Consider the following 14,909-nt stretch of genomic DNA (forward strand, 5'->3'; position numbering starts at 1 on the left):
GAATAACAGATTGTATGTATTTGTAGGTGTGAGAAATATTTCACTCACTATTTGTCGCCTCTGATCGGTGAAATTTCAAGAAAACACAAATTTTATATATAATATGAATGAAATGTCACAGGATGCATAAAATGAAGATAAACAAACAAAATAAAAATGAAGGAATGAATGTTTGTGTTACTTCTATTGTCCCCGTTAATTGTTTAACTGATTTGAACAATTGAATTTAATTGATGTTATTCAGATAATAAGTGATAGATTAAATGGAATAAGGAGTTCAGGTTTACTTAATAATTATTAGTCACCATGTGACAGCTAACTGTATCCCATATCTTCTATTAATAATTTTTGGATTTACCCGTATATGTAGGGCTTATTCTGTTAGTCTTTCTTTGTAAGAATTAAAACTTTATTGAAGGATTCTCGTGCAATTGAAATCAATTGTATCACCTGATTCTATTGAATGTAATACTACCACTGATTTGTTTTCAAGTTTTTTTATACCATGCGAAGATTTAGGAATATGCTTTAAGCATAGTTTGTGTTCCTTCAACCCCACATTCAGTTATCTTGACATATGTAGCACCACAATTACTATATTTGATTTTATAAACACAACTTTGTTATTCCTCCTTGTGTAATGAGTCTTTAATCCTTACCGATTTTTAGTCTTGAAGTATTGTTTGTTTAAAAGAATACTCTTATATTTTGAAGAGTTAGGACCCTTCTGAAATTTCTTTACGATAAGGGATTACTACTGTGTTCTTTGAATCCATTCTTTATGTTGATCACTTTTTCTATTATCTTTTTGGTGTTCATTCTTAATTATTCTTTTTATGAAATACCTCGGATAATTATTTATCAGAGTGGATATAATTAAATTCATTTCAGTTTCTATATCACTTGTTTCAGTGACGAGTTTTTGAACTATGGTTATCCAATTCCTGGTCACTATCACTTTGGGGGAGTGGAGGAGTGCCGACTTATAATCTAGATATTTCCTTAAATATGTTAGCTCCCTGAATATATTAATTTTTAAACACTCACTAAATTTCCTTTCAAGCAAACAGTTCTGAAAAGGTCATTTGTGTTCAGTGGATTTCAACCCCTTAGTTAACTTAATTTTGTCAGAAATACTGTTGATGTGTTTAAACAATTTATCTAATCCATCTCGCTTTATATGACAAAAGTGTCATCAATGTATCTTAAACAAACTTTAAATGGAAGGGGGCACTTTAAGATTGTACTTATTTCTAATGAATGAATGAATAAGTTGGCAAGAATTGGAGAAACCGGTGTTTTATGAAAAAATTTGTTAACTTGTTAGTCTTCATCAATGAATTTGTTGTAGCGTTTATGATATTATAAATATGTATACCATAAATACTGTTTACAAAAACATAAGAAGACTTGTAGAGTGATTGTTTCAGAAACATACTCTATTTCTAGCACTACTGATAAGCTTATAATAATATCTATATCAATTATTTGACTGAATACTTGAGTTTAGCGTAGTTATTGATGGTCATCTTAGGTATAAAATTAATTCGCTTTAATTGAACTGTTTAGAGCTGCTTTGCATTTATATACATGGATTTATAGATGATGAAGATTTGTAGCTCAGATGGGTGATTTCGATAGAATTTTTTCGCTGATCTGGATGGTTTAATCGTGGAGCTTTCATCTTTCTTCTGAACGACATCATCAGCACAAACTTCAGGTAGAAGTGTAGTGTTCGAATTTCTCCACATGTGGTACACATGAGATACAACCAAAACAATGAAGTAAACAATGACAGGTTTAAGGTCAACAACAACCAATCAACATCGAGGTGTACACGACAAACTGTAAACCATATGTCGAAAAATTCGAAAAAATCAGTTCTACCTGAAGTTTGTGACTCTCTAGTTTTTATACTGAACGAACAAGTTGATCAATTTGTTAAAAGTGTTTATTAAAATTGGTGCTTATATACACTCACCTAATCAACCTTAAAAATCTCCTTTTGGATAATATGATTGAATCACAAACAAAATAGCACATTTTAGTTAATATTTGTCTTTTATCATTGTACCAATTATCTTTTTTTCTTTCTCTCTTATTATTCAATTATCTTGTCATAATATTTGGCTCATTTCTACTAGGTTGATTATATTTTTGTGACACTTATAATGATGGTTATCATTATTATTTTCTATAGTGAAATCAATTTTTTCCGGTTAGCGGTTTTTTAGCGGGTTACTCTTCTACGGGGTGGGGTCGCTAACCCCATCCCCAACCCTCCTCATTTATCGTGACATGAGACCGGCAGTGGCCCCAGAGGGGGTCCAGGTGGAGTTGCTTATTAAATAAAAGAAAACTTTTTTTCATATGATTAATTGACCATTTAAACAACGTTTTATTATTCTGATGTCATTATTACTTAAGTAAGCAATTTATATTACTATATGGATTGTAGATAAGTTTCGAATTACATTTGAGTTTTAATTGGTCTCAAATCATTGCTTCTAAGTAAAATTGAGTCAACCAGATGATACATTGATTACATTTCTTTTTTCAATTACACTAATTTAATATAAGATTCTTGTTAATTAATAACATTTTGTTGAGTCTATTTTTAACTTATTCATATTTACATAAAGTAATAATTTAATCAAATGTATTGGCAATAGCTATTGTTAATAAATAGGCCAAACAGAATAGTGGGATTATCTTCATCTGTTATTTTCATCAGGACAATTATAGAATGAAACAAAAACAACAAAAAAAATAATGATATCTTGATTAAATATGATTGTACAATCTCTAACTATTTGATTATAATAATTCTAATGCAATGTGACTGACTTTTGCAACTTGTTCCATACAAATTATTTTTTTCTATATTATCTTTGACAGAGCTGTTCAGATAAAATTTGTTAGAATTCATAGACTCTTTAGATAATTATCATGTTGAATTATGTTACCTCTTTTCTGATCTATTACCGACATTAAGAAAGAAATAATTGTCTTTATATTGATCTTTAATGCTAAAATGAAGATTTCTTTGCATCTTGTTGAAAAGCTTCAGTAAGTTAGCTGTATATTGTTATTAATGAAATATGATAGAAGTATCATCAGTATACATGAAATTAAATGTAAATTTATCAGTGCTTTGTCTAAACATGGTCGTTTCAGAATCAGTCATGAAAAATATGAACTCTTTATTGTTACTTGACCAGTCTGACACAATATGGTGTCATTCAAATTGGATTGAACTTCCTGCAGACCTTCTAAGATGTTAGAGTGGAATTTAAAATACCTTCACTCAGAAGGCATAAAGGTGTCCATCGATAACATCGAGTGGGGACCTTTTTAAATATATCATAATAATCACGACTTAGCTAACCTTTAGTGTACTTACATGTTCAAACGTAGACTGTTTTCTAAAAGACAAATACATCAATATTTGACCTAATAAAGCAGGAATTATTTAATTATATCAATTTCCACCTCTTTTTCAGTTCACATACTTACTTTTAGCTATTCGATCCTAAATAGTATTATTTATAACCATCATCAACATGTAGGAGCTATTCATTCAAGCTTTTTTATTATAATATAAAACTTAACAGAAATCCTCACCACGAATCCTTCTAATGATCAAATGTCGGACCTCCACTTCATTGGAAAAACACTTAACTATCTAAGTGTTTGGATTGAAATCCATTGGTATACGTTCCCAAATATATCAGGTTGCATTATAGCACAACAAGTGTTTCACTACAGACACATCTTATATCTCTGAGTTCAATTCCTGATAGGCCTTTAAGACCACATTTTTAAAAAGTTCAATTCTAGGCAGAAATAGCTGTTCAGTCTTTAGTTTTCAATGGTCTCCAAACTAAAATTAGTTCGTGACCAATACCAGCTACACAATAAAAAAATCTTGACAGAACTAATACACTTAAAGTAATACTAATAGGTATTTAGTCATTTCACTGCGTCACCACTCAGATTATGTTCTTTTAATTTAGTAGTAATTGATGCACTGGAACTTGGTATTAAATAATCTACGATGTTTTTTTAAAAATAATAACTCTATCAATACTTTCCACTTCAGAATCTAAAGTGTTGGGAAAGTTTTCATTAGTATATGCAAGCATACATATACTCTGTTACCCTAGATTTTACTGTAGAACTTCAGAATATGTTAAGTAAGATAGTGTAATTATTTAAATCCAGATCAGAAACTTCTAGCTGTCATGTTGCTCAAACTAACTGATAAATTTATCAAGGAAGTATGTGTATCTCCTCAATTTCCAACACGAATTGAATAATTGTACGGTTAGATACCGATGAAGAATTGGTGATTCACCTGATTATTACGGTTTATTTTGTAAAGTTCAACCCATAGTCATTAAACAATGACTTTTTTATATGTTACCGATTGCAAATCTACAATTTGTCATCTTTAAAAAATAACCAATCACTAGTTTTATAAGTACATTTTACAGGTTAATTTATCCGTTTAAACACATAGTTAAATGCAATTACCATACCTTTTTAATGTATTTACTACTTTGCCAAGCGTACGTCCCTAAACAATTTTACCAGAAAAGAATTTTATTTCAGAAATAATCATACTTTCTTATTTTTAACTTTTTCCCATTTCTTAATCCCAATAGCTTTCTTACTTCTGTATTATAAAATAGACATACATTACACGAATCGATAAACTGGGTATGAGAATTACCCGTCAATGTCATAAACTGTAAACACATATGGTAATAAAGTTTGCTAATTTCCTTATTTAAAAATAATTTATAACATCTAGAAAATGCCCATAATTTTTTTACAAAATACTAGATGTTATAACATATTTAGTCATCTAAACAAGGTATCATAGTCATTATTGTTTTTCAAAGAGGTTTCCCATCAAGGTAAGTCAGAGTTTTTTGGCCGACAATCCGAATTAATATTTTAGACTAAATATAACAAAATCTTAAAGATATCTGTGAAGTCACGTCAGATGATCATGTTGTTCTTAAAAATTTATTGATGTCCATAATATAGAATGCATGATTATCTCTATGTATATTTATAAATGAGGGAAAGAGCATCAATTTAATTAAAGTAAATAAATTGACTACATAGTTCGGAGGGTGAAATGTATATTTTGATGTAGAAAAAGCAATAAACTATATAAAATTTATATCATAAATATAAATATGATTCTTTACATATTGATAAACTTAGTTCTTATGTTACATTAATAGAACACTTACGGAAAATCTAATGGTACTGAGTGTAAAAATACCAATAAAATTGGAATTTTTGAATAATTCCATTTCCACTAAATCCTCTTATATATAAGGCCACAATAATTTTATTAATTCGAACCTTATGAGCTATAAGAATCCTACCTAACTCACTTCCATAAAGATCGTCAACAAGCTTGAAACCTAAGTTCAGAACCACATACTAATTGTCTTTTCTCAATTAACCACATGAGTAAGAATACATAATTTTCACTTTATCAAAGGACATCAAAAAACAGTAATTAGTAATAGAAAATCATTTGTCTGTTCTATAGAAAACTAGTACACTAACACACTTAATTATTTCAAGAAAAAGTAAAAGAACGACGTATAAACCAAACAACTGCCTTGGCAACCAATCCACCAATAGAGTAGGTAAGGAATCTTGATATTTAAAATCAAGAAGGACTGTTAAATAATATGATTAATATTTATACATTATATACCGGAATTTTCGGATTTTATCATTCGTACTAACGATGAGTCAAACTTCTAATGGTTATGTTACGCATCGATTACATAAGTACAAAACGCCTGTAATTTATTTAATAAAGCTAGGAAGTTACGAAAGTAGTTATTCGATTCTAGCTAATTATGTGAACCCATCATGAGTTTCTAATGTCAAGCATAGATTTTACGAATACAGAAAAACAATATTAATCACTGTTATAAATTCTCAAAGAATAATTTTATACGGGATTTATCAAAGCTTATTTCAAGAACTTCAGAAAAACAAAGTTACGATTATCCTGATATCATTGTCCTAAATAAACGTTCTCCAAATTTTTAATTTAAGAAAGTAATGAAATATTAAATTGACCAGTGTCTTATAAGAGACTGATCAATTTCAGTCCTAAAACATCAATGGGAAGATTCAAGTAAAATAATATCAAGTGAATTAAATTATAAGTTTTTATGTAATTCCTAGAGAATACAAATCATTCACTAAAGATTGTATTATTGATTCAGGCTATGAAATTATACTATAAAATAGTTCTTATTCTTAGATAATATGAATGCATATTAAATATTATATAAATGATAACTTACATGCATATCATAGGTATCATTTCTGATATATCTGTATTTAAATCAAAATATATTTTCATTGTTTCAGGTAATTTAATTTGTACTTGTTCACTAACAATTCCACCAGGAAATGCAATAATTAATGCTAATAATCCAGCTGCAACTAATAAACATTTTACTCGACATGGTACACTAACTGTTGGATCAGTTAAATGTTTACCATTTTGACTTATTCCTACACTACGATTTAAACATATAGCAACAAGTAAAAAATTATTTAATGCAACAATAAAATAAATAAGAAATGCAGAAATTTTACACATTATATTGCCTAATAACCAATTTTTATATACAGCTGTATAAGCTGTATATGGTACACCAAACCATGCTAATGCTAAATCACATAATACACGTATTAATAACATTCGTCTATTAGCTAAAGATTTTGGATTACGTAATTTTTTAATTGTATATATTAATAATAAATTAATGAATGTACCAAATATTAATATGATTATATACAATGATAATAATACTCGTTTATATGGATTTTTTAATAAAGTATTCACATAATGATTGAAAAAATAATAAATTTGTTGTGATGTATTCTTTGTGGAAAGATTAGTTAAACTCCATTCTAAAATAAATTGATTATCATTGGATATATTAATATTTTGATTAGAAATTGAATAGATTGATTGATTATTTTGTATAAATGATTCATTCATATTGTTTATTATTATTATTAAAAATGTTAATCTCAAATTTAAAAGTTGTATCCAACCGGGACTTGGTGATTAAACAAATTATGCATTACATTTAAAGTCATATTATTATTATTCTGAGTTTTACTATGATTAGTTACTATGCTACATTGAATAATGTTATACAATGATATCAATGTATAAATCTATTAAATTAAATGATACATTAATTTATAATGAATGAATAAACGAAAACTGATAAAATGAAATGGAATGATAACCAGTTAAATTATAAATGATCATTTGAAAGTTTGTAATAAATATTCAATTGTAATTGGTTAGTAGTAGAATTTATCCTAAACTTTTCTACCAATAATTTCTCTTCAATTTATAATTCATTTGGGAATAAGAATATTATGGATTGTTATTTAATAAATAAGAGTAATCATATAGCTTTTATTGTTTCATTTTAGTTGATTGTATTAGTCTCCTTTAATTTACACAGTTTTATCCATAATTCTTTGAGAAACTGTTCAACATAAATACAATCTTGTCAGAAAATAATCACTGAATATTTTGAAGAATGAATAAAGTTTAGTAATATTAGGGTTGATAATAAAATAGCTAGAAGACATTTTGTAAAACTGAATTTATTAGTTTATTTCTCCATATTTCTAGACTGACTGGAAATATATTTAGACTTCAATGTGTTATTAGTTGTTTATAACATACTGTAAATAACTGGTAACTTATTCAAATGTTAGTTTTTATATTAGTTTGAGTAGTGTTATATCTTGAAAGTTGATTTCTTGATATACCGCGTATAACAGAGCACTAGAACACCAAAACCCTTCCAAGTCGCAATAAGAAGACAGAAGACTGATGAAAGGAATATTATTTCAAACAGTGTCGATCATAGTACAGAATTAGTATTATCCAATCGGGAAGCTACACGTAGGAATTCTAGAATATTCGTCCGAAAGGAGATTGGATGGAACGTCTTCGACTCCTTCTGAGCTTCTTACAGCTTCCTCGAGTTCACCCGTGGTCCGTCGTCACAAGTAGAATATTTTAAGCGTACGATTTGTTTATAAATGTAAAAACTCAAATTGACAAGAAATAATATTATGTTATCAGTCATAATTAGCAAACATATATCTATCATTACAAATCCATTAGTAATGTACTGTTGTGGAAATGTTGACACCGAATGAGAAGGAGATTCAAAACGAAGCTATGCGTAAGTCCATAATTTATTTACTTTTAATACATTCTTATTTAAAACTAAATGACTAAGGTAGAAGTATAAAAGCTATGGTCTCTTTAAATGAATCCATCTTATCACTGTTTTTGATCCATTTGTTTTTGTTTTCTATATACGTTTCTGTCTGTCAAACAAACACTGAAATGTGATAGTAGTAATAATTTTTAGGTTTAAAATCAACGAAATTATGATTAATTAAACGGCTTACTCAGTAAGTATGACATAAACCTAAAACCATTTTGCGAATTGAACCACTGACTTTAGTGGGATAGCTAATTAAAATAAAAAAAGTACCTTTCGAAACATAATTACTGAACGCTCAAATCCTAAGTGATGTGACTGAAAAATTAAACCTTAAGCGATGTTTAGAATACAAGAATTTTTCTTTTCATTCCCAGGAATGATAATTTCTTGGTTGTTGTTCTCTCGTTATTGCCATTTCTTACTCACTGATGTTGTCGCTACACGCAACTACAAATAATTAATAACTGAATTCATGAAATGATCTAAGCTAGACTACTACTGAAAACCTGAAAGCACTGAACGGCCGTTTCGTTCCAGTATAGAACTCCAGCAGTGCCCATCCACGATACCGCTCATGAGACTCAAACTCAGCACCTTCGGTCCCGCCCAAGAATGATCAACCTCTGGATAACTGATCCGGCATCCGATTGTGGTAATGTTTAACTTCAATCGATTCATGATCTTGCACAGTGCTGAGGAGTCCCATACTGGGTCGATGGATATCCTAGAGTTCTAGTGAGAAGCCAAAACAAATGGAGTTCGATCTGTGTCGGGTTGAGAAAGTTATCCGCCTTAGACACTGGATGAAGGGATGCGTTTTGTTTTATCTTGATGTGAACTTTTGCCAGGAACTATCATTTCTCTATAGATTAGGCACACGTTTTTATCAATGGAAAAATCGCAAAGACCTTGGTTCAGTCACTTGTCGATTACCTTCAGTCACCACATAATGTAACATTTTTATAATTAGTTCGAAATAACCTTTTTAATCAATATCACTATTATAATACTTGCAAACTAAAAGTTGTATTCTTTGCATTGTCAATATTTTTCACAAGTAGCAAACAACATGAATAAATGAACACTTAGTTCATCAATGTGCTTTACAGGCATGAATTTAGAAGTCTATTCGAGACTAAAAAGTAAATGTGAAGAAAAGAAATAATTCGTAACAATTTTTATCACCCTGAAGGCGCATTCATAAAAAAAGAAGAATAACGTTTTTGAGTACTCTAGAAAAGACTGGACTTTACGAAGACAGGGATAAAATAATCATAATGAGAAATCAATGTGATAAATGGTTATAATAATCCATTCAATTTCCACAGAAAATCCTATATTTATAAGGTATTTTCAATCGTACTATCATACAATGACTATTCATTTATCCACGTGTCATCAAACTAATAGTATACCACTGAAATACGTCAACTTCACTTTCATGTACAACAACTTATTAGGAATTCAAATAAGAATCTTGTACAGACTAATAGTCTACCAAATAAACAAATACAGTTGTATGATTTACTTAGAACTTAATAAATTTCCATATAAATATTTCGAAATATCACATATCTTTAGAAAATTCTGGCATGAAAACGAAAAATTTGTTGTTTTCAATAGTTTCATTAGTTATTCATCAATTTTATCTTTCTTCAATTCATAATCTCAGGAAGTAGTGAAATTGTTAATACAAAAACTCAAAAGTTAATATGTATATCAGGATTCTTTATCTGTTAAAAATGTCATTAATTTCAAAGAACTCTAGTCAATAGTTAAAACAAGGAACGTTTTTGCTTAATAATGAATAAAAATCAAAAATGGCGTCACATAAGTATAGTCACACTGGTACCCCCATAAAATATTTACAACAGGCAAAGCATAAAATATTACGCCTTTATTTGCAAAAAGACTATTGGTGCTTTTTTATTTCCATCTAAAAGCAAAATACATACTCATAGTTTACTAATAGCTTCTTTATGGTAAATCGTGTCTTTCTTAAATTAACTTGATTGTGAAATGTTGAAATCAATAACTTTCTTAACCAGGTTACCTAATTTATTTGAAAACAAATATAAGGTGAACCGTTAGTTACATATATCTAAATAAACTCACATCTAGTAGGAAAGGGAAAACCTAATAAAAGTTTTTGAGCTCACAGTATAGACATCTAATACTACTCATTGCTCTGATACTACAGCATTAAGTAAACATCATTATCCGTCCTATATATATGAATTAAAGGGAAAAGGTGGAAAATTATATTAGTCCATTCAAAAACTCAAATCTCAGTGGAATAAATCTATGACCATTCTATAAGACATGTAAATTCATAAGTTTAATATAAAATGGCGTGAGTCCAGATAGATTTTCTTCCTGGCAAATATTTCTGCTTATATTGTTCTGGAATAAAGCAGACTACAAGACAAAAGTGACGCTTTCTAATATAATGAATTTTAATCATTAAACTCCGTAAAATGTACTCCCTGGGATATTTCTGGCAGAATGTGATGGATGACAAACGTTTTATAAGCATGTACCGTTATGTTTACATTCAGGCAAATTAAGTACCAGCCATCCTCTTTACAACCTGTATAGCGTAGCTTTATAATATGGAACAACTACTCAGATACTGACAATCATGTTGGACTATGTATCATTCTATACCATTATGCTCAACAAGATCAGGTTGCTTTTTGGCTACTTTGCTTACATGGATGTCGAACGCGGTGTTATTTGCAATAAAGATATGTTTTACAATGTGCCAAAGATAATGGTCTTTGAAAACGTTAAGAGTATCGACCAGGGTCATTGACACAAATTACTCAGGAAACGAATTTTAGATATGAAAGATCAGCAACATTTAGAAAGACAATACCAAACTATCCATAAAGTTCAAATACACCTTAGATTGCATGTGAAACCGCTAGCACGATTATTCTATACAGCTTGCACTGTATATAGTAAACTACGAAGAGCAGCAGGCCAGGTGACCTAACTTGAAGTAGTAAACACTGAACACTGTGTAAATACATGATCCTGCGCCAAAATATCACAATCACACAACTGTTGCCAGTTTTCTTGTGGTTTACTTCCCCATTATTTAAGGATGTGTCGAAGTTGTTATGTCCTCAGAGGTATCACCATACACCGTCCAAATTTTAGGGCAAGGTATAAACGGTAATCCCTTTCAAATCTGTCCGCCGTTTCGTTTCAACGACCTTGAACGCGCTGACTGGAAGCGGGCATTCCGTATTTCAATTGCCGTGTGTGTGTTGGGTCCTATGAGTATTAAATGTTTCCATATATAAGTCATCTTTTGATGCATAATAAACACTAAATAACTGCTAAGAGCATTAACTGAGTATTTTCTGTTTTGTAGTGCACACTTTAGCTCTGTTGTTCCTTCAAAACTTGATCTGTGGTCCTAAGTGCTGTAGTGAAAGTCAACAGCTATATATAATTTGTTGATAAGGTCCGGAAAACAACGTAAGAAAGATAAAATAACGTAAAAGGTTATAGATGCGCATAGTTTTTGTGAGTTAAGACGAAATGTCAGCTGAAGGGTAAGTCCTAAATATTTGTTGTTCTTCCTTCAGTTAATTTTTTTCAAGGAATAACCTTTTTTTAATAGCTATTGTATGTTGTATCTAGTGCTTCATGCTCAAGTGAAATTTCAGTGAACGTAAGCGACGCGTTCCAACGTATTATGCTGAATAAGAGATTCGGAAGCTGGATTGAATTAGATAATACGCTAAAGGATTTCCATAAAGTATGATGGGATAAATCTATGTTTTCTCAGATGACCCATACACACTATGTTCACGCAGAAAGTAGATTGTTGAAGGATGTGAGATATAAATACTTGTTCGTAGTGTTTCGTTGCACGTTTGGTCGTAAACGTAAATCAGAAGGTCTGAATGTGATTAAAAAACCGTGAGGACTCTAACTAATGTGTTACCTTTAAGGTCTAAATTTTTAAATTGCCAATCGATGTTTCGCGTAAGATTGGAGGGTCAACAATACGTTATAAAATCTTACAACATGACTCACAACCATCCGTGTACAAGTTCGTGGATGGTTTGTGATCCATTGAGTAGACGATTGTCATCAGAAGAAAAAGAAAACTTGAAACCAGTTATATTGCACTGTCAGTCGACGGACGAAGTTATCGAAAGTATTAAGGGAAGAACAGGTAAGCAGGTGACCGCTGCTGATGTCAAAAATATGAAAGCTGAACTCTCCACTGGTAAGTGTATATAAATATATTTCAGGTTGGACTCGGAAGCAGGTATTGCAGATGATGCGACAAAACGGTCAAGTTAGGGAGCATGCATACAATTATGATGCTCCACAGCGTCTTATACCCTTGCTGAACATGTTGACCCCATTCACAAGATCCAAAGTGTTATACGAACTAAAAAGAATGCGTTTCGTTAACTTAGAATATGAAAGCGGCGAGTGGTTGTTTATGCTTGACCGCGGACAACATTACGAAGTAGATGTAAGTATTTGTGAGTGCAATTGTAGCACGTTTAATATGTGTCGATATCCGTGCCGCCATCTCCTGCTGGCATATATTAAAAGACGAAGTCTAACAGGTAAGCTATTTAAATTATAAAATATAAACTGCATAGCTCATCAACTTCTTAGGTGTTGCTGTAGATGGAAATTAGACAATACGCACAATTTACAAAACAACACAGTAATTTCATTACGGAGACGAAGTAAAGAATATATACAACTTCAACGGCTCCAAAGAATGTGCAAACAACGAATTGTTGAGAAATATGGTGAACGCTTCGCGAATCAGGTGGAGAGAAGGGTCTACAATTTTTACTTAAGAATTATAAACAGCTAGACAGCAGGTTTACGATTAACAGTTCTTTGTGGCTTTATTTTATACCACTATTTATACAACTTGTAAACTTATCTTTCCACTTTAGTAGTCATGAAAAATCAATAAACTTTTTCTCATTTTTTATTTTAGTCTTCTTCATACTTTCATGGGGAGGTTTACCAATCGTTTTAACGAATAATTGTGTGCGAAAATTAAGAATTTGTACTACTGTATTAGTTACGAACTGTCGTTAGAACTTAGCGTTATATCGTTGTTCATTGTCAGGAATCAATGAGTCAAATAAAACAATAATGCGACTTCCACGTAAAACCTTACAGATTAAACAACCGCCTTACATATTTTCCGTTGTCAGATTACGTCCATTATCAAGTTAGTATTAGTATGGAACTAGACAATTTCATGCAGCTAGTTCCTTGATAAGATGGATTACGTAATCCTTAGACCACCCTTCCACTCACACTTCTTTGCTAAATTATGTTAACTCTTCAGATTGTCTTCACTTATCTTATTAGTTCTTAATTCAATGATTTATTCATTACATCTAGAATTATCACACAATTTATCTTATATGCTTCTGAGCTTCACTCGACTATTACACCACCCATCCTTTATGTTCCCTTAAGTCTAACACCAAATGACCTTTGACCTGTTCAAGCATATACATATGTATAGTTATTATTGATAACCTAGGTCATTCCAATTCTTTGCTTTCTATTATATTTCATACTATTTCTTCCCTCAATCTTAAATTATAATGCATATTCAGTTGTATGCAACTTATAAGAAACCACGAAATGTAATGCAGTCACATGATTGTGCGTCAATATTTGTTTTGGCTTTATTTAGACCATAATTATACAAACTTACAGGATTTATAATATAAAACACTGCGTATGGTTGTTATATTTATATTTAAATAATTCATTAGATGAATGAGCATAGCAGTAGGCAATATAAAACAGTTATCGTAAACTTGTAAACCGGTTTTCCACACGATCTTCCGTAATCCTAAATTCCATAAGCTTCATACTATTCTGAAAAACAACAAATCCGTTTTGAGACAAACAATTAAACTTTGTTCTCAGTATCATATTCAATAAGTTATTCAAATAGCAAGTAACAGACTGTGCCTATAAGTCTTTTATTAACAAGTAGTGACATTCATTCATAACTTCCTAAGTAACACAACAACTGTATTACCGAAACGGAGTGAAGAGTATATAATAACTCATTTGTGAACCCTATAACAGACACGTCACAAATCAGTATTAACTAAAAAACATGGTTGTGTCACCATTCTCACAAGAAACACCGATCGTTTTATTCATGAAGATTTTGTTCCTAATTGATGTGGTGTTATACGCTATTACTGCAGACATTCAGAAAGCCGCTGGACAACACTATAAACGTCAATTGTTACTCACATATTTTTTTTATACGTTACATAATTATGTCACTTCAGTACAAAACAATGGTACCTCTAATGGATATAACTTTTTATGGCTAAATACAAACAAGTTATATAGTATTCACAATTAGGTTAACGCTTGATTGCTTCTACTTACATTTTATAAACAACTACCGACATCCATGTTCACCGTCACCGCAATCAAGGAGGTGAACCATATGTAAAAGATTTTACGGTTCATTTTCGTGAAAACTCAATCTGTGATGTATTTTTTGACTAGAAACACGGTGAACTTTACTTGCTTGAGTTTGTATTGTTA

General features: G+C 30.6%; 1 protein-coding gene across 1 annotated transcript in view; it reads right to left on the reverse strand.

Annotated features, from left to right (window-relative positions):
- The window catches only part of MS3_00004193 (uncharacterized protein), a 46,169-nt gene extending 38,876 nt beyond the window's left edge, over window positions 1-7,293 (reverse strand). Inside the window, exon 1 of the mRNA XM_012942217.2 lies at window positions 6,351-7,293. Within this exon, the coding sequence (XP_012797671.2) occupies window positions 6,351-7,057 (707 nt within the window). The 5' untranslated portion in view covers window positions 7,058-7,293. The remainder of the gene's footprint in view (window positions 1-6,350) is intronic.
- Between the last annotated feature and the right edge of the window lie 7,616 nt (window positions 7,294-14,909).

This window comes from Schistosoma haematobium, chromosome ZW, assembly GCF_000699445.3.
Source record: "Schistosoma haematobium chromosome ZW, whole genome shotgun sequence".
In the NCBI taxonomy this organism is placed as follows: Eukaryota; Metazoa; Platyhelminthes; class Trematoda; order Strigeidida; family Schistosomatidae; genus Schistosoma; species Schistosoma haematobium.